The sequence below is a fragment of the Bemisia tabaci genome, chromosome 3, assembly GCF_918797505.1.
Source record: "Bemisia tabaci chromosome 3, PGI_BMITA_v3".
Lineage (NCBI taxonomy): Eukaryota > Metazoa > Arthropoda > Insecta > Hemiptera > Aleyrodidae > Bemisia > Bemisia tabaci.
The window spans coordinates 27271014-27291575 of NC_092795.1; the positions used below are offsets into that span (position 1 = coordinate 27271014).

A 20562-nucleotide genomic window follows, 5' to 3' on the forward strand; every position below is an offset into this window, starting at 1 on the left:
TCAACTCTATAGGTCTTAGCGGACATATAAGTGCAGTTTTTGAAAAAAATCAGATATTAATGATTTTAAGTAAAACTAGTCTTAATGCATATTCTGTGAAAAATTCGCTCTCCAATTCCAACTTTCAAGCATCAAAAAGTCAGTCTGAACTTTTTTTCCGCCATAAGGATCCACGTGATTTCGAAACTTCTAACACGTATTTCGTGAAATAGCAAAAGCTGCACTTATGCGCCTTGTCCTCCAAGCCCCTCAACTAAGGAATACAAATGACACCTTATCATGCGTGCTACAGGATGTTCGCGATCATTTTATTTTTTAATCTAAGAGGGCACAGTTCCCAATTTTTTCCATTTCATGAGTTAAGTGAAAGGCTCCGCGCGTTCCTCGTGGGAATAATTTAAAGACTGCATCCTTTTCGTTTTCTAGTTTCTGAACGATTTCTATACTCAACAGCGTCGTGGACTCATGAAATAGAGCGGTTTTAGCATACGCAGATTGTAAAGGTTCGAGTCGGACTCTTACTAGCTTATTATAATATGAATGAGTTGATTACTCTTCCTCCCCCCACCCAGTGTAAAGTGAAAACGCAAGGAGCTCTGTTTACCTACTTGGAGACGGCTACTCGCCCGATCTAATTTATTTTTCACTCAGCGCTAGGATTAAGTCCAGTGGCGTGGCGTGCTTTGCGATATATCGATAGATATGCCACTCAAACCTATGGAAAAAGATCGATTATCAGGGTGTTCGCAGCGAACACCCTAGTAATCGATTCTTTACCATAGTTTCAAATGGCGAGATATCGATAATCGATCATTCACGCCACGCTACTGATTAAGTCCTATTCCAGGTTCGGAATGAGCGGTCAATCCGTCTGCATTCATTTCTCATCGAGCTACGTTTCAATGTGCCGGATAGTTCTTCGCTTCAGCTTACTTGGTAAAAGTATGCAAGTATGAGACGCGTGTATCCAAACCGTGTAGGAAACTTAAAATGTGTAGGTACATCTGATGCAACTTTTCAATGCGCCCTGTAGTAATCTATATATACAGGATAAAATTCAATTTAGCTCCTCGCATATCTTCAATTCCTACTATAAAGCAATCTTAGTGGACCAGACGGTTCCCAAAAGTCAAAGGTGGGTTTGAAACTAGTATCGTCATAGTTACGATACGAATAGAGGGTCTCTACTTTTTCTATCATTCTCCCAGAGGATATCAAAGAAACCTGTACCTAACCTTAGCCTCGCCTTTTTATCTCTCAAAAAACTAGCGCGGAGCCTCTAGGTTATTAAGGTTGTCTAGGTTGTCGCCGGTTGTCTAGGTTGTCTGTACTAGGTTGTCGCCGCGCTTTAGGGAAAGCGCCTCACAGTCGATCAATGTTTAGATCGTTATCATATGACCCTGGTCGATAATGCCCCATATCAGTAATATCATAAATCGATATAGATATTTCGATGTTTCGTTATTCGATACAGATTCAACAATCGATCGGCTGGAGACCCCACAGCCTCAATTGGACGTATTTCTATCAAACGGAACTATGTGCATTATGACGTGAGCCCTGTATGTGTGAATTCTTATGGGTCTCAGGGCTCATGTTTTAATGCACATAGTTCCGTTTGATAAAAATACGTCCAATTGTTTGGTGGTGGAGTTTCGGTGGACGTGGATGAGGCTGTTTTCCCGTAATCTCCACCGAATCGACGTAATGCCCCAAAGAATGTCCAATCGGATTCCTGACCGGCTCAACGGTTCACCTCCGTCCACCTCAAAACACTATAAATCTTCGCGCCTGCAAGACGCGTGCCCCGACAGCAGGAGCTTTTAATCTGTGCCCGATGGGGCTACTGTTCAAGCTTTCCACGAAAAATTTTCATTTTCAAACATGATGCATGTGTCGCAGGCAAATAGCGAAATCAGGGATTTCGTCAAATGCCCGAACGCAGATAGTTAAATTTTGATGGTTTACAAAGATTAGTATGTTTTTGACGAGGAACTACTAAGTTTCCATTGTTTTGAAAGTAATAATTCATCAAAACTACCGATTTGTCTTGTATTTTGCCCTCCAAATTCTCCATAACTACCTTTCACGAATATTTTAACTTTTAGAATTTTAAAAAGTCTGTATTATATGGCTTGCTAAAAATCCGGAGATGAAAGCTCGTTTAGGGACTAGATTTAATTCATTTACAATTTTATGATGGCAATTTTTACAGAAATTCCGAGAACTTGAGAGAATTACTTTGTTAAGCAAAAGAATCAGAATTTCGATCTAAGTACGATTATTTGCCTAGGCATTTGACAAAATGCCTAATTTGACTAATAGCGTACTACTCATGCATGATGCAAGTTTTACTGCACCACTTAAAACTCAATTTTCGATTTTTTTTCTCTTTTTTTTTCTTTTTTTTTTAGTGCTTAAGTTGTTTTGAGAATAAACGATGCTATCAAGAGTGGCTCGAGCGTAGAAGTGTGCTGCCGTGCTAAGGAAAAACGCCGTATGAGCATTCGAGAGTTGCCAAATTTCTTCGTATAAAACATGTATTTTTTAAGAAAGTTATGCTCATTCTTTCCTGAAATTTTCAGATGTATTAGATCAAATTGCGTACAAAATTGTCTAAAAATTTTGGGAAGAAATATTCACAAATTTTCCAGTAATTTCGGTTTTTATCGAAGGAAACTTGGCAATGTCCAAAGGCTCATACGGCGTTCTTCCTTAGCACGGCAGAGTGGATGGAGAGGCGACGCGCGACGTGGCAGCCGCGGCGCAATGGCGAGGTAAGTTTAGGTTGGAAGGAATGTGTACAGCGAGTACTTTGATCTGCGGCAATGGCCGCTCGTCTTGGCCTCTCCAAGTCTCCGCTCCGCTTCACTCAGGCTCCATCCCGATTCCCGATTGGCCTTCCCGTTGTCTCCGATCAGGATACACACCTCGGGTTCATCAACTTCCCCAGGGATCCCTCCCTAGAGTGGCACCGCCTGTCGAATTACGCGTTTAGCTACGGATTTTGCCGCTCAATTCAGGACAGATTTGATAGGTCACTGGAAAAAAAAACCACATTGGATCTAGAGTCCAGACTCTTGAAAACATTGACAAGAAAAAATACTCTTGATTCAATCAGATTTAAGCTTAAATCAAAAGGAAATCCGCTCAAATTAAGAGGCTTGGTTCTTGATTTAAGCAAAAATCCGATCGAATCAAGAGTATTTTTTCTTGTCGACGTTTTTAAGAGTCTAGATTCTAGATCCAGTGTGTTTTTTCCCAGTGTTTTTACCACAGGTACGTACAACTGTGGTGTCTTCTGTCAATAAGAAAAGAACACGAAATTCGATGTCATCAGGCAAATATCAGGAAAATCGGTCATGGATTGGAGAATTCCGAGTGCTTCAAGCATGTTTTAGCTACACTCGGTTTAGCGCATACGCAAGTGAAACATTTGATTCGATTCATCAAATATGTTGGGTTTTCATAATCAAACGATTATCACTTTAAACGTGCAAAAAATCGGATTTTCATTTAAGTTTCAGGAAAATCCCGAATGAAATTTTAGCAGACACCACCTTGTCTTGCCTTTTCAGCGAAATTAAAGGAGAACTTCAAACGGCTGATACCTTCGACTAAGGTCAAACAAAGCTCATGGAGCGATATAACTGTATGTTTTTGGGACAAATAACTATTCACGCACTTCGGTGGATGTGTTGCCTATGCATCGAAATTGAAGGCGAACCTCAGATGGACGACACCTGCCTAATAGGACTACGGTTTACGCAGTGTCTTTTGGTTCTTTCGAATTTTACGAAGCAAGATACATTCGTGTTTTTATAATAAATAAGCATCGCGCTCCAAGGCGTTCCTCGTGTAGAAACATAGCAAGAAGAGAAGCATAGAGCAAACTTCAAACGGACGATAGGACGATACCGAGCAACAGGTTCCGTCAAAGCTCATGCGTAGAGAAATAAAAGTCCATTTATTTTTCGGGTGTATACAACTATTCGCGCTTTCCAGTAGATATGTTGCCTATCAGCGGCTTTGAAGGCGAACTGTAATTTCATTGGCGACTACAATTTCGACTGCCGAAAGACTGTCGACAACAACCGTCTTTATTTCAACCTCTTAGTCGAATTGCATTTCGTTGGTGGACCAATTTTGGCCTTACCACGGAGAAGCAAGTATTCATGAAGGTCTCATGCAACGATCAAGCAAGACCAAAAATCTCGAGTCCGTTTCCAACGCCATAATCGATTTCTTTACTCCCTAATATTAAGGCTTCCAAGGCTAAATTTGCCAATACGTTGATTTAAGGTGATCAATGTATATTTGGAGTGAGCCAACAACATCTCTCGGTCTTATACACCAGCCATGTGTCAGTTTTATCATGCTGGCCACTTTACCAAGATACAGATCATGTAATTGTTTCAAAGGAATTATTGGTTCATCAAGTTTTTTTTTTTTTTTTTTTTTTTTTTTTTTTTTTTTTTTTTTTATTATTTTTTTTTTTTTTATTTATTATTATTATTTAAACCCTGGACGAGAAAAGAATTCACCCCTCGCTTGATTTTTGCTTCTCTCCAGTTCTTTCAGAGGAACGGAAATAGTAATTTGTTGCATGCGATTCTTAAATCTTAAAGAACATCCCTCAGAAGGCAGGAAAAATAAGGTTGAAGTCCTATAAATAACGAAGTCTCGATTTTCCTCTTCGAAACTGGCAGGTACGACCGTAAACACGATGAGTAACGGTTAAGCTGCAAATGCATTAGAAATAATTGCGTTTTGCCGTCACTGTAGGCCCGCGAGAAGTTCGCACCATTCGAATGGTAACTCGTAAAATGTTCAAAACGTGCACATTCTCATCTCTGTTAAGCCTTTTGTAGTGGTAAGTCATTAACATCTATGCTGAGATCATTTTCCAATTTCACTTAAACCTCCCTTATTCGCAGTGTAAACCGTATAGGGCTTTCCTAAAGAGAGGAGCTGCTAATGGAACGACCAGGACCACAGGACTTAATTAATTATTCGCTCATTGAACATCTTTTTTCTTTAGGATCGCTCAAAATGGTTAATGTATGTTTTGATGGAGGGAGTTTTGAGGAGGTACATAAAATGGCATCTCGAAATAGACAGTTCTCACCAATTTCGAGCACAGTAGAGAATTTGCAGGTGTCAGAAATTTTGTGAACTTCATTTTCAAGAAGAAACTACTGAGTAAACTGAGCATTAGATTATTCTTGGTTTCTTAAATGAACAGTTGTCAGAGGAGATATGATTAAATGACCTGATCTGCTAAAATATGTGTTTAAATAGGAAATGCCGCCTGATGACGTCACAAGGAGGCAGATTTTCCAACTTATAAATATATTTTTCTACAGCTGTCCCGTACTAGAAAAAAATATGAAAAATTCAGCATCCGCAGCTCATAAAGTCAGATTCTGCAGCAAAATTTGTTCGTGCAAATTATCCATTAAGCTATATAATTTTGAGGCAAGATACTTGTAAGGGATCACATACATTTGCCACGGTTAATGACTACATGACCTGATCAAACTTTAGGCGATATAATTTTGAGGCAAGATACTTATCAGGGATCACATACATTTGCCACGGTTAATGACTACATGACCTGATCAAACTTTAACCCAAAATTGCCGACATTTCCAAATTCTCCCTCTCCTGTTACTCTACCGAAAGGGACCGTCCTCACATTACGTAACGCACTTTTTCCGTAGTTTTGACCTCCCTCTCTTGTGAAGTGGGTCCCTATCCTATATTACGTGAAAACAAAATGCGGTAACGCTCTATTCAACCCCCGTACCCCCAGAGTGTTACGTAATTTAGGGCAGGCCCCCATTGTAAAGCTTTTGTGTCGTAGGTATACATCCGTCAACACGTAACAACAAAATGCGGTAACGCTCTATTCGATCCCCCCCTCTCACGCAGAGCGTTACGTAATTTAGGGTTGACCCCAAATTACGATTTACCTACAACAGGGTGTCTACAAGTCAGGAAATAGCACTGATTTTTTAAGGACGGTGCGGAAGTACTGAATAAGTGGAAATTCCGCAAAAAGGGCCAGAATTTTTTAATTTTTGTCATTTTAGTCGCAATTTCAAATTTATGAAATTTTTCGAATTTCGTCAAATGGAGGTACTGAAATCATACGGAATTTTTCTGTTGGATGAGGTACTAAATTTCTCGAGAATGTACTGAAAAAGTACTGTAAAAGCACTTATCTTTGACCTGCCTGTTTTAGTAGACACCCCGTACATGCATCGTTTTTTCCCTTGATACGGACGGAAGAGCGACTTCGAGTCCGGCTTTTGGAGCTGTACACGCGTTTTCCAAGGTTCACCGCGGAAGGCTCCGGCGTCGGAGCGAGGAGCGGAGCTTGCGCGAGCTTTGCGGCTCGAGAGGTTGGCGACCCGAGGAATGGTCCGGGTCCGGGAGCCGGGGCGATCGGGCAACGGCGCGCGGCCGGGGCAGCCTCCGGGCCGGAGCCGGAGCAGCGATGCGCCGTGCCAACGAGATGGAACTCAAGTGTTGCGGCGCGGCGCGGCGGCGGCCCACGGGGCACGGGGGCACGGACCCTCCCGGCCGGAGCGGGGGACGACGTCCTTGATGGTCTTCGGCCCAGCGCCGCTCCGCCGCGGCCGCCAGTCAGTCGCTGAGCGGCGAACGGGCAACCCGTTCCTCACCGAGAGCCACGCGTGCGTCGTGCGTCCCACGAGTGTCAGTGCAGTTCCGCGCCACCGTGCGTCACGCAGATCCTCGCTTCGAATCGTTACGCTCGATCTTGTTGCGCTGGTGTGTGTTTGTGTGATTTTCGACCGTGTCGCAGGATTCCGCGCCTTTGGATGTAGTCTGTGTGTTTCACGCGTGATCTAGGATCGTTATGCGTGAGTGTGGTTTGTGCGGGCCCGTTATCATCACGGTGGATTCTTTCAGCAGTTTTTTTGTTTTTCGTCGATAACGCTTCATTGGAATCGAAATCGATTCAGAGCCGTGGATTCTTTCCTAGAATAGTCCTCGTCAAAATATTAAAAAGGGTGTATAAAAAAAAATCGTTTTTTTCCCGTTACCGGATCATAGTGTGTAACATACTTAGTTTTTTGGCCTCTTTTTGGATAATACAGCATCTAGATACATGTCTTCGAATTTTGTCTATCAGTCACGCATTAGCCCATCACTGTACTAAGTTTCATCATATTTGTGATCAAGCCCCGTGCGCAAGGAGTGAAAATTTCTCGGTTGTGCTCGGTATTATTTCCTCGAACAGTTTTGATTTCCGCATCGTTTCAAAGAAAGGGTGCTCCGAATATCTCTAAGTGACCTCCACGCGGAGCAATGATTCTTTTCTCAATTGTGCGCGTTAGCTGATACCCTGCCTCAGTCCGAAGGACACAAGCGGGGTTGATATGTTTCTGACGTCATTAGACTCCGACGGCGGAGTCTCTCACCAGACGCTGTGACGTCGCCGGGATGAAGCCCATCACATTCGAGAACCTCCGCCGCCTGGTCGGCGGAGGTCGCAAGAAGAAGGAGCGCAATGAGCCGACGTTCAAGCGCTCCGACTCGTTCAAGCGGATCTCCATCCGCAAGAACCACCTAGAACGCGGCGGCAAGGGGCGGAACCCGCTGTCCCTGTCGCGAGCCAAGGCCGTCAACGTGGACGAGGAGGAGGCGGACGCGAAGATCGCGGATCGGCGGACGCCGGAGATCAAGTCTTCGGCGGCGGAGATCCTCGGCGCCACGGACTCCCTCGTCATCGGCTACGGCCAGTGGATCAAGTGCGTGAAGGCGGAGGAGAACATGGCCACCTCCGGGAAGCCACCCACGCCGCCGCCCAAGAAGAAACCCGGCACTCCCTCCGTCGACTCCCTGGAGCTCCTGGACCTGGAGCGCTCCCCGGAGATCGTGCGGCGGCGGTTCCGGCAGTCGAAGCCCCCGGAGGAGGGCCGTGGGGTCTCCATCAGCCTCGGGCGCATCTGGATGGACGCCCCGATGGCGATGGCCATGGCCTCCGCGCCGCGCAGCCTCGAACTCCCGCGTGTCGCCAACTCCATCGAGGCCAACCCCAACGGCAACCACCGTGCCCACCACTCCTTGGAGAGCGCCCTCAAGGACAAGAAAGACGAGAAGCCCGCCAGCGGGCGTCGCTACCACCAGTACCCCTCCCGACCCCTGTCGCCCAACACCTTCATGATGCCCGTCTGTCGCACCCTCTCGTCGACAACCCCAACTTACTCAACCGGCAAAACAGCGTCAGCTTCTTCCTCCAGAGGATCGACCGAACTCCTAAGCTCTAGCAAAGACTCCGGGTTCTCATTCTCCATCTCCATCCCACGTCTGTCCGACCTGACGTCTCCGACGAGTTCGTCCGGGGGTTTCTTCCGTCGGAAGAAGGCGCCCAAAAAGGCCGCCGAGCCCAACGTCAGGGGCGCCGTCTCGACCCGCAGATTATCGCATCGCACCAGTTCGCGGCGGAAAAAGCTCGACAAGTGGACTGCGCGCTCCCGGAAAAAATCGAGTAACGGCACGGCAAAAAGTGATATGTACCAGGTAGTCGTCGGGCGGACACCCCGTTCGTTGAAGTCTCTCAAGCTGGACCCGATGATCTTCGTGCCGCCGGAGAAGCGGAAGCCCACCAACTCGATGAAGCGGTGGCAGAACCGCTTCGAGGTCCACGAGGTGCGCGACTACTGCTCGCCGAGGGACGTGATGGGCTCCCCAGGGTCGGAGGACGAGGACGAGGGGCTCTACGAGTGCATCGAGAGGGACTCGGACGTGTCCAAGGCGGACGCCGACGTGGAGGAAGGGACGGAGGGTAGCGAGTCCGGAACGGAACCCGAGGGGGTGGTGCCCCTGAGGCGGGCCCTGAGGGGCGGCGACGACGACGACGCCGACACCGAGGACGCCTACTCACCGTTGGGCGTCTCGCCGGTGCCCCAGAGGCGCCTTATCCGCCGGAAGAGATCCGGTCGCAAGAACGGGAAGTACCTGGCCAAGCCCGTCATCCATCGGGCCGCCTCCACGCTCAAAAGGAACCGCAAGCTCAAGAAACATGTTAACGGTGAGTCAGCTGTCTATTTCGCCTTTGTGGGGTTTTGATGGAATCTCTACGTAATGACTAATTTTGAAGAGTCTTGCGTTTTAGCTCAGTGGGCCGGTCACTCGGGTTTGGCATAATTATGATTTTGAATATCAGGTCCAGAAATATTTGATGGGAGAGATAACGCAGAGTTTTTCTTGATGAAAAAATTTTAAAAACAAATCAGTAGACTTGTACTTAGACGGGAATCCAGTTTCTCGATGCTTCAACTGTGAGAAGTAAAAAAAATGACTACTTAGCAAAGTAAGTAGCAAGTTTCCTAGCAGATATACAATTTACGAGTGGAAGTCAAAAGCGAATCCAGCAATGCGGCAATAGCGGGTTTCCTCAATTTAAACCTATGGTAAACAATCGATTCTCGTCGGAGCACCTGGCTCCTCCTTGAACGATACATATCCATCGGTTTAAATGGAGGAAAACAGTTCTGTCTCCTCACCGCTGGATCCGCCAGTGGTGGAAGTTTCGCAACGTTGAAATGAAGTTGTTACGTTCTTTCGTCTGGGAAACGACACATTTTTGTCCTGCTGGTTTCCTGCAGAAGTCGATAGGAGAGACAAAGCCAGATTATCAAATTTCAGTCCATTTTTGCAGTCTCTGTAGCAATAATATGACTATTTTTCTTTCACGCCACGACAGCATGGACTGAGACACTTACTCTCACTGGAAAAAAAAAAACACATTGGATCTAGAGTCCAGACTCTTGAAAACATTGACAAGGAAAAAGACTTTTGATTCAATCAGATTTGAGCTTAAATCGAAAGGAAATCCGCTCAAATTAAGAGGCTTGGTTCTTGATTTAACCTTAAATCTGATTGAATCAAGAGTATTTTTTCTTGTAGATGTTTTTAAGAGTCTGGACTCCAGATCCAATGTCTTTTTTTTCCAGTGCTCAGTGCACACCCATCCTGTGGTATATAGAAAAAAAAGGTAGACATTTCCTTGATTTCAATTATGCTAACAGGAGCCTGCATAATTTTTCTCTCAACACCGCGAGCGGAATCATAAGAAAATTTTAAATTTCGCCGTCAGAGCTGACTCGGAGCACTCGGCACTCGCGAATTTTCTCGTGCTGCTCATTACCCACTCGGCGAGAGCCCCGCATCCCGAGACGCCATTGTCGGGTGTATAATTTTCCCCCGAGTCGGGGCCTGAGCCAAGAACCGCACATGTCTCGTCAAACACTCATTGGACGTGCGTGGTTCTTCTCAGCGGGCAGTAGCGGCGTCCGTATTAGCGCGAATTATCCCGCAAGAAATTGACCCGATAAGAGTCTCGTTGCCCGGGCCCGTAAATAGGCCTCCAGTCCGCAGGAAGCGGAGTCCATGCCCCTGCCGACGCAAAGCTAAACGTAATTACGATTTTATTGCGCTAACAAGTTTCTGCAGCGGCTCCTTTCGGCGTCTGGGGTTCCAGCTTCTCCCGGGGACTCATCGCGTCGGCACACTGTGGATCGAGACCTTAGGTGAGATCGGACATGATTTAAAAACTTTAAGAACGTATATCTTCATTATTATGAAATTTTGATGGTTTAAAATGAGTTTCATTGGTTTCCTCGTAAAATTTTCTGTAAGAAGCACCCCCTATTATTAAATGGGCCTGTTGCATGCAAGAGATACAGCCGCGCGAATAGACTTTATAGCGGTTAAATGACACGAAAATTACGATGGTCACATTAAAAAAGTCTGAAATACACTCCTTACTGCGCAGTTTGCGTTGTTAGGAACGCGCTTTTTCAAATTTCCCGCTTCTGGGGGCACTTTTCTAATCACCGGAAACTAGCAAACGACGGGCTCGGTGATTTCCGGAAGATGCCGAGTCGTTGTTGTTGTTGTTGTTGTTATTTTTTCCGTCAGTTTGTTCACAAACCCAACGTGATCTCTTATAGTGGTCCATATTCGCTTTATGCGGTCACCAAATCAATCAACTTTTAAATATCCAACGCAATCTTTCTACATTTCATTTCACGATATCATGAGCTCCGATTTTTAGGTTATGTTGTCAGTTTTAGTTGACCGGAAATAGCCGCGAGTTGCCGTTAATTGTTTCCGTAAGAAAACTGTCCCCCCACGCGGGAAATTTGAAAAAGCGCGCTCCTAACAACGCAAATTGCACAGTAAGGAGTGTATTTCAGACTTTTTTAATGTGACCATCGTAATTTTCATGTCATTTAACCTCTAAAAAGTCTATTCGCACGGCTGTATCTCTTGCATGCAACAGGCCCATTGTGATGAAATACACGTAAAATTATGTAATTTTTGTCAAAAATTTCTTATCCGTCTTCTTCCATTGACTCGATCCTCTGTGCGGCATCGGGGACGGGACAATGAAAGCTTGCGGCCCGACGGACCCTCGGAAGCTCGACCTCGATGCCCCCCTCCCCTTGCTGCCACCAGTATCCCCGGGGAAGGGGGGGGGGGTTATAAATTGTGTCCTTGTTCGCATGCTCTCCACAAGTTGGGTTTAAAATTGCGAAAAAGCGTCGTGCCTAAAGGGAATACTGGAGACAAGGTGCGATCTAAAGCGCTCTCATGTTAATTTTTCCAAATTTTACACGGAAAATTACCCACACAACGGGAAGTTTAGAAAGCAAATCCTAAGGAAGGCATCTTACATTCGTAAGGCGCAAAATTTATAATAATCAAAATTGACCGAAATCGCCGCCACAAGAGGGTCAGCTATGAATTGCAGAGGAAGGACGAATGGGTTTCTAGATAGGATGTGAGTTGATACACAACGCAATGTATTTTCGCCTCAACATTGCACGAGATAAACGGGCAATCATACAACGGGGGTTTTGGAAATTAACTGCTAAACAAGATGTACTCACAATCAAAGTCCAACATACAAATCTAGGTTTCCACATGCAGTCAGGAAATACCGGGAAAACCTGGAAAAGTCAGGGAAAATGACATAAGTGTCGGAAAAAAATTGTTTGTCACCTTTATTTAGTTTTTAGCATGGGTTTGACGTTTGGAACAACACATTTTGAATTAAAAGTATTTCAAATTAAGCATTTTCAACTATCTGACGTATCCCCAACTGTCAGGGAATTCTACCAAAATGTGACAGAAAAATCAGGGGAATGTCAGGGAACTTAATTTTCTCATTTCTGTGGTAACCCTGCAAAATGAAGTAATTTGTATTGCTTAACTTCCCTTTTATCCGTGTTAAATACTTGCTTAAATCAAAGTAATTCTTCACTTTCAAACTTCAAGTTAGTGAGGGGTATAATTTAGACATTTCAGTACAACTATCTCTTCGTATGTAGGGAAGTTAATCGATTTTACAGTTTAGAGATCAGGAGCAAGATTCAAGGGGAGTCTTTAAATCATCTCCAAATATGCTCAGGTATATTTTTCTCTCGAGCCCTTCAATCCTTCATAGTTGAGAAATGTTTCTACTCCTCGCAGCAATTCTCGCGATGAAGAATGGCTCTGCAGACTGTTAGATAAACGTGTTCTACTAGACCGATTCCAGCCCTGAGATTCTCTCTTTCGAAATGAAATTCTCGAATGCGCAATTTTTTTATAATTCATTTTTTTCCACGGGGGAGAGGAAGGTCAAGCAGCGTCATTAACGTGTGTCTCATACCGAGATTGCGTGTGCATATGCGTGCGTGGAAATGTGCCTCGAGAAAGAATGCGCGGCCCGCCGGAAGATCCATATTGAACGCATGAACGTGCTGCGAAATACAGACACGAAAGAACATCTCGAGGGAATCTTGGAATTTCATACAAGGTTTTATGAGACTCGAACCGATTTTTTTTTCAACTCGTGTACCCCAAAGCCTTCAGTTTTTATTTTTCACCTCATTTTGTGGTGAATCGGAAGAAGTGCATTTCGATTTGATTGAGGACTCATTTCTTCACTTTTGGAGGAATGAACGCGACGCCATTCCAAAGCTGTGTTTTTCACGATCAAAATACTGGCGTGCTAAGGAAAATCGCCGTATGAACCTTCTTCAGGCGTTGCCAAATTGCCTTCGATAAAACAGGACTTTCCCGGTGAACCCATGAGTATTTTTCTTCCAATTATAATTTTGGTCGCAATTTCACCCCAAGTTCCTGACAATTTTTGGGAAAAATATTCTTACATTTCTTTAAATACAAACATTTTAGTTAAGGAAATTTTGCAACTCTCGAATGATTATACGGTGTTTTTCCTAAGCACGGCAGTGTAGGATCGAGTAGACAGTTAAACGTTGCCCATCAAATTAAGAGGCGCTTCTACTGTACTTTCATTTTAAAACGCTTAAAAGACCCTTATTCCGGAATTTGTGAATCAAACATTGTGTGGATATGATGATGAACTGGGAACAATATATTCACGAATGCAAAAGAAAAACATATTACAGATTGTTTTTATTTTATTTAGTTTTTAAAGGGCCAATGAACCGTTTTCGCCAGTTTTCGGGATGAGTTCTGTTCACGTAATTGAACAATGAAAAAAAATAAAAATCTTGTAGATATTCTTATGTATAATTACGCTCTTGCTAGAAGCGCTAGAAGGCATTAAGATGTGATTACTACTCAACGAGGTTGTTTAATGCCTCGTTACCATTCTTGGCTAGGTGGAAGTTCTTTATTCCATCAAACACCTCGCTACTTGTTCTGTAACATAATCTCAGCCCTCCTTCCCCACTTAAGTGTCCTGTCAAGCATACCATCCATACTCAAAGTTACGGTTTCTCATAATCTCCCTCATGAATATACGTTCTGCATTCGCATTTTAAAGAATATCGCATTCAAATTTTTTTTTGGTCCCATCTAGGTTAATGCACGACCTAGTTTTTCAACTTCATTTCAGATTTTACCGGCTAGGTCCCTTGTCTCGTTAATTCTAGAGAGTTAACAGTTAAATACATTTGGTTCCAGGCATTCTCTCTTTTACGACGTTTGCGCGTGTTTTCGCTTTTATGTTAATTCTGATAATCAGCCGCAAAGACTGCGGATATTTGTTTAAGTTTGTTTTCCAACTTATTGAAAAAATTCCCTCGTCCGGTCGAGCTGTCTGAATCTGCAACTTATTGTGAAAATTCCCTTATCCGTTAAAGGTAGCTGAATCTACCTCCGGGACATCATATGTATGGTAGAAAAGTTCCCAATAAGACTTATATGTTTGACCATTTATTGGATAAGTTTGGAAGTGACTTTCTGATAGTCCCTCTATTTCTAATGGCAGATTAGATTTCTCTCTCAAAAAAGTTCTTGTTTTATTATTTTGACAGTTCAAACTGCCCAAAATTTTTGAGGTTTTTGCGCTTTTTTGGCTCATTCCAACTAGACAATCTCAACAATTTCTTTGTATAATTAGAATTGGCACGTGGAAGTTTTGCAACATTGAGAAACATCGATAACGTTCTGAAATACAGTCTTGTTCTTTCATCGAAAAAAAAAAAAAATCACACTGTCATATCCTTGTCCAAAAAATGTAATGCTTGAGTCAATTCTGCAAAATTGGAAGAGAGTTACGTTCTTTCACCTGGGAAACGACGATACGCGCTTTTTAAAAGGAAATCCCAATCTACCTACACTGAAAAAAAAGCAGCTTGGATCAAGCATGATAATTCTTGAATTTTTAGCCAAGAATTTTCTTTATCTTGCTTTAAGCTGACTTTTTCTTGATTCAAGAAAAATAATGCTTGGGTTAAGCAAAAAAGTAGCTTATATTAGCCAGCAAAATTCTTGATTTAAGAAGAAATACTTCTTAGCGGCAAATTTAAGATTCTTTTTTTTCCAGTGTACCTCCGCTTAAGTTGCTTAATTCCATGCTGTTTTTTTTTTTTTTTAAAAAAATCCCAATCTATCTACCTTCACTTAAGTTGGTTTATTCCAGGCTCTTTTTTTCAAAAAATCCCAATCTGCCTACCTCCGCTTGGTTTTCTTAATTCCATCTACATCACCCCGGAGGAATTTCAAAGTCGAACGGAGTGCACTCATCGACTCGGCTCGGATCCGAGCGTCGGGTCGGCTCGTGCCCCGCGAATCGCCAACTTCGTCATCGATCCGCGTATCGGAGCTTCAAATCGACGGCACGGCCTGAAAACGAGACAGTCCGGGTGAAAAAAACAATAGCCGACCCCCGGCCCCAGTCCCTCCCCCCGAAAGCGGCAATCAAGCCGAGAGGTGTAGCAGCAACCGGGGGGGGGGGGGGGGGGGGCACGGAGAACAATACGCGATGTCGCCTCGGAGTCGAAACGAACCAATGAGCGGGCGCAAGTCGCTTTTTCGAAATGATCCCGGGTTGTCATGTCGGGTCGGGGGCAGGCCGCGGGGAAAGTCGGAGGTGCAGGGGCCCCGAGCTATGAAGTTTTCTTGCTCCGTGGTGCATTTCGTGAGAGGTTAGGTGAAGAATGCAATTGGGCAGCAGAGCAAGGCAGCACTGCGCCGCGCCGCTGCTGGGAGAGTAGAGTCATCAGTCAAGGCGCAAGGCCCGGCTCGCGTGAATTAGTGCCACGATCCACGGAGAACACCCATTCATCCCGGCCTGAACGTTCGGCCGGATAGCTGGACGTATTTCTGCCGAACGGAACCATGTGCATCATGACGTAAGCCCTGCTGTGCATATATTCTTATGGGTCTCAGGGCTCATGTCTTAATGCACATAGTTCCGTTTGGCGGAAATACGTCCAGCTGATCCCAGCCCAGGCACCAAGTGTTGCCACCGAACAGTCAAAGCAAGACTTACTCGAACCCTCCGCAAATAGTCTAATATTTCAGATATCATCTCGCGATCATGTTTCCCATGTAGAGGGCTTTGGATTGAGTCCAGCAGCAAGGAAGAGAAGTTTTTCCCCCTTTTTAAAAAGAACAAGGGAAGTAAAAATTCTTTTGAATTTCTCTGGAAGAAATCATTTCCTTGCAACCTTTTATCTTAAATAATAAAAAGGTGTTGGAGCTTCGTATGTTCATTTCTGCCATATGAAGTAAAAGCTGCTAAACTCATTTTCTCTCTAAATTTGTAGGAACTTGCCGCCGCCGCCCCCCCCCCCCCCGCCACGAACTGATCATTGACTATCTACCTTCATAATTATTGATTATTTACCCTCTCTTGGACTATTCTACTGTTGGGCAAGTAAACCCTAAAATCTGGAGTTTTGGACCCCCCTTCCTCTGAACGTATTTGTGACGAAATAGCGTAACAATCTGCGCGACCCCTGGAATCTCCCTGGAACGTTACGTATTTTATGAACGCCCCTTTCCTCGTAATGGTCCCAGGTATCTTTCGTCAATAACCGGCAAAAACAGTGATTTTCTTGAAACATGGAGGAAGGACCGCAGTCCTGACTAAAGGCAAAGGCTTCTAAAGAGGAAGCTTGATCGAACATTGATTTGACTCTTAGAACATACTCCTGCAGTCTGGCAGTTCAGACCATCGGCGTCCCTGTACGTACATACCTCGCGCTTGCGTACTTCACGCCCGCGCCCTTACTCTCACTGCACACACATCCCATCCTCGGAGCGCCCACCTCCCGGATTATCGCCCGGGATAACCGCGGAATCCGCTCGCGGCCGGGGCCGGTCGGAAAACGATCCGCGGCGATACACCCGGCGCGCGGTGTAAATATACGCACGGGCGCGGGGCGTGCGGCCACCGCGGCGCGCGCCCCTCCTCCCGCCCCGGCGTCCGCAGTTCACACTCGTCCCATCCGAGCCAATCGAGCGGACCCGAAGATGCAGGCTCCGGCCCCGGCCCGGCTCGCGCATCGCAGTTTGTTGCCCCCTGGTTTGAGGTTATGTGTGGCCCCCCTCCGGGAGGGGGCGGGGGGGCTGCCCGCGGCTCCCGATCGACCCTCGCCCGCCGCGAGCCCCCGGTCGCCCACCGCGGAGACAGGGGTGCCAGAAGTACGGAGAATTGGTCTGTTGCTAACTTTTGCTAGTGCGGAAGAAAGTTGAATTGCGAGTGAAACAAGTATCTCGATGAGCACATTAAGAAAGCCTAGAATTGACCTCCCGAGCCGTGAACTACATAACGATGGCTTAGGAACATCACCGCTATCTACAAATTGACGATTCTGCAGAATGATGCAGAAACTGCTGCATTTTCGTAATTTTGAAATTAGAATGACAATTTTTTGTATACATTGCAACGCTCCCATGAGGAATTGGAAAAAAACTAAAATCATCAGCTTGTTTATTTTGTATTGTAGGATGCGGCGAAATCGCCGACTCTTTTTCGCCGGAATTGTCAGTCACGCGGTATTGGTCCATAGCCCTCGATAAGGCAGGTTATCGCACAACATTTTACGCTTTTAATATGGTCGCGATCATGTAAATGTGTCGCAGTTTTCCATAAAAAACGCTCGAAATTATAAAGCCACTTATGCGATATCGCGTCCTCTCCTTCCTGTCTCTCAAATTGTGTTTATTAAGTAAAAATATTCTTGTCCTATTCTTTTAGTTTACCCTACTCATGGTGATCCACATGACAGAGGCCATTTGAAGGTGCATGTGAAGCTGTGAAACCTTATTGACTCCTTTCCTTCCAATATATCGACGGTGAAACTACCAGACCACGTATCTCGTTTGCGGTGTTCAAAAATCTCCACTCACATTTTATTTTTTTGAAGGAGCATCAAATCAATATCATTCCTTACAATTTTCGCAGATTTTTCTCCGCACAAAGAGGAAAAATCACGGAAGTTTTCACGAATTGACATTGAGTAGTTTTCTATTTAAAAAATGAAGTATGACAGGAAGTCTGCGACGTCGCAAACCGAGATACGTGGTTTGGTAGTTTCACCGTCGAAATGCAAAGTTACCTTATGCAGGTTGTGAAACTGGCAGCGAACTTCCCATAATTTCGTTGCGATAGTCATGACTTTTGAGTCATTTTCCGTAAGGATCAACTATTCTTTTTCCTTCAACAAGTTTGCAACAGACTCAAACTGCGGGATGCGAGTGGATTTTGGCGACCCCGAGGATGATACCAAGGTTCTTGTTACACGATCGAATTACCAGGAGATTCCGATCGACCGGTGATCGGTCTCCGTCCACCATCTGCCGGCGATTATTTGTAGCTCGATGAGATTTTATGTTACGTGGCGAGATTTTAAGCGTGATTTTGTTTCCAATTGGAATGACCAGACTTGAGCCAAGTTGATTGAAGATTTCATATTTTTTTCAATTATTGATTTTGCCGTTTCGATGGCGAAGGCGTGAATTTTTCATCAGCTCTACGTAGGATTAACTTCTTAAGCTTGTCTCACGCGGTCAAATGAATTCGATTCAACGTTAGTTGGCTATGAATGAAATCGACGTCAAGTTTATTCTAATGTAACATCCGACTGATTGTACTAGATTTTTTTTGCAAGGAACCAGCATTTCTGGCTCATTTTATATACAGCGAATGTGTTATAAGTTTTTCCCTTGCATATAGGCGATTTAATGATAGAGCCAGAAATGGCATCAATCCAAAATGTAATTCAATCCATGTTTATCTTTCCTCGCCTACTTATCATCTATGTTTTCTTTCTGTTGCAGGTAAGCTTTTCAACTTGAAAACTAGATATTATTGAACCCTAGGCGTGACGTGAATGTAAGTAGAATTGTTTTTTTACGGTTCTTCTCAGTTTGAAAATAAGTGCATATTGCGAAGTGAGAGGAGCATTGAGATCAACGATGATGAAAACCATCAGAGACCAACGAAAATTGACGAAAGGAATGAAAGTTTGAGGCTGAGCCTGTGTGCAAGTCAATATCGTCGCCCTCCGACGTAAGGGCGTATCTCAATTTCTACGTGAGTCCTGTTTCACATATAAATCCATGCTTTTTGGGGCGCATCGAAAAATCTGGGTATGCCTTTACATCAGACCTCTATATCTAAATCTCTCGTATTAGAGACTGATGGAGACCCTCCGTTTTGATTCCGATTACGATGGAAACTTTAAATTTCGGGGTTTCAATTTTTTTTCTTTTTGGCTTTAATTTTTTAGATCCTTGAAAAGTTCTTGGTTTTTGCAAATGGAGGTCATTGAACGTTCTTGTTTTTGGTTTACAAACGTTGTCTTCATCTTCAGCCAAATTCTTCACCAAAGTTCATACCCCAACTCCATGTTTTCCATTTTTTTTTTTTTTTTTTGTTATCCCGATAACTATATAAACGTTAAGTTTCAGGGTTTCAATTTTTTCCCGAATTCCAACTATCATTGGCAATTACTTTTTTTTAGCCCTTATTAGTCCTCAATTTACGTAATTAATAGTCCATAATTTTGGTTTTTTAAAAAGAGTTCTTTCTTTAGTGAAGTTTATAATTTTCCTCGCGCTCTCTTCGTTTTCCCGTCCCGACGTCGGTCGTTTACATGCTGACTCTGATTGATTTTTTCATCGACGCACCTGTCGCAGGTGAAAATGCGTCGTTTCAGTGAAATCCGATAACCGCGCGGCGAGACGAGATCGCCGGTGGATTTGCATTTTGTTCCGCCTCATCTGCTCCTCGTTGCCCGGCCCGGCCAGGAATCAGGATCCAAGCGAAGACGAGCATTAGAATTCAGCGTCGCGGCGCGGCTGCGGCGTGAAGAAGCATGATTCCGAAGATGATTCGGCTATCGGTAGTCATGCTGCGCACCGCCACACAGTGGATCGAGTCCATGAGAGAAGTCGGACAAAATTCGGCAACTTTAATCGCTTATAACTCCGTTCATGCACAACTTTGAGGTTCTGAAAAGTGGGTCCATTGGTTTCCTCGTGAAATTTTCTGCTGAAGACACCTCTTGTAATTTAAAATAGGACGAAATAAACATCAAAATTTGTAGTTTTAGTCAAACATTTCATGTCCGACCTCTCTAATTGACTCGATCCACTGTGCGCCAATGCTCTTCGGGGCCAGCGGCCTCGTCGTAATACCACGCTGCTGAGAAGAAATGTCGTATCAACATCAGAATGCTGCCAGATGGCCACCGGCACAATATTCATTTTAGAGGAAAATGTGTAAATTTTTAGGGTTTTTCGGCTATCTGAAAAAATTGGAAATAAGTCAGAGAATTTGTGGTAATCTGGAAGATAGGGAATTCATAGGAAATGTCAGGGAATGTTGAGAGAAGCTTTTCGTAGAAGATAGCATAACTAAGAAGAAAAGAAGGAAAAAGGGGCCTTTTTTTTGAGGGTCAGGGAAAGTCAGTGAATTCAAAAATTTTGAAGTCAGCTAAAATTAAAAATGGTGTAGAAAAAAGTCGGGGAATGAAAGAATCTCGAAAGGATATTTCTCCTTGAAATTTTCCAAAGTGCTTGACTCATGGTTTCTAGGAGCTGGGAAATCGGAAAATGCCACGGTTCATCAGGGAATGAAAAATATACGGGAAATAAGGGAGTATCTCAGGAATTTTGTGCTAAAAACCAGAAATTTCCTATCTTTTCTCTTCTAATTAGTGATCTACGTTGACTCCAAGTCGAAACATTAGACGGAAGATGAAAAAGTCCAGCTTTTCTTCCGAATTTTGCGGGAAAATTTCGTTTTGCTTA

General features: G+C 44.2%; 1 protein-coding gene across 6 annotated transcripts in view; it reads left to right on the forward strand.

Annotated features, from left to right (window-relative positions):
- The first annotated feature begins 7264 nt into the window (after positions 1-7264).
- The window catches only part of DIP2 (disco-interacting protein 2), a 194080-nt gene continuing 180782 nt past the window's right edge, over positions 7265-20562 (forward strand). For 3 of the 6 annotated variants that reach the window (XM_019042409.2, XM_019042408.2, XM_019042411.2), the window contains exon 1: positions 7266-9064. In XM_019042409.2, the coding sequence (XP_018897954.2) occupies positions 7474-9064 (1591 nt within the window). In that variant the 5' untranslated portion in view covers positions 7266-7473. Of the gene's footprint in view, positions 9065-20562 lie in introns of all 6 variants that reach the window. The other 3 variants (XM_019042410.2, XM_019042407.2, XM_019042412.2) reach the window with 2 other exon arrangements.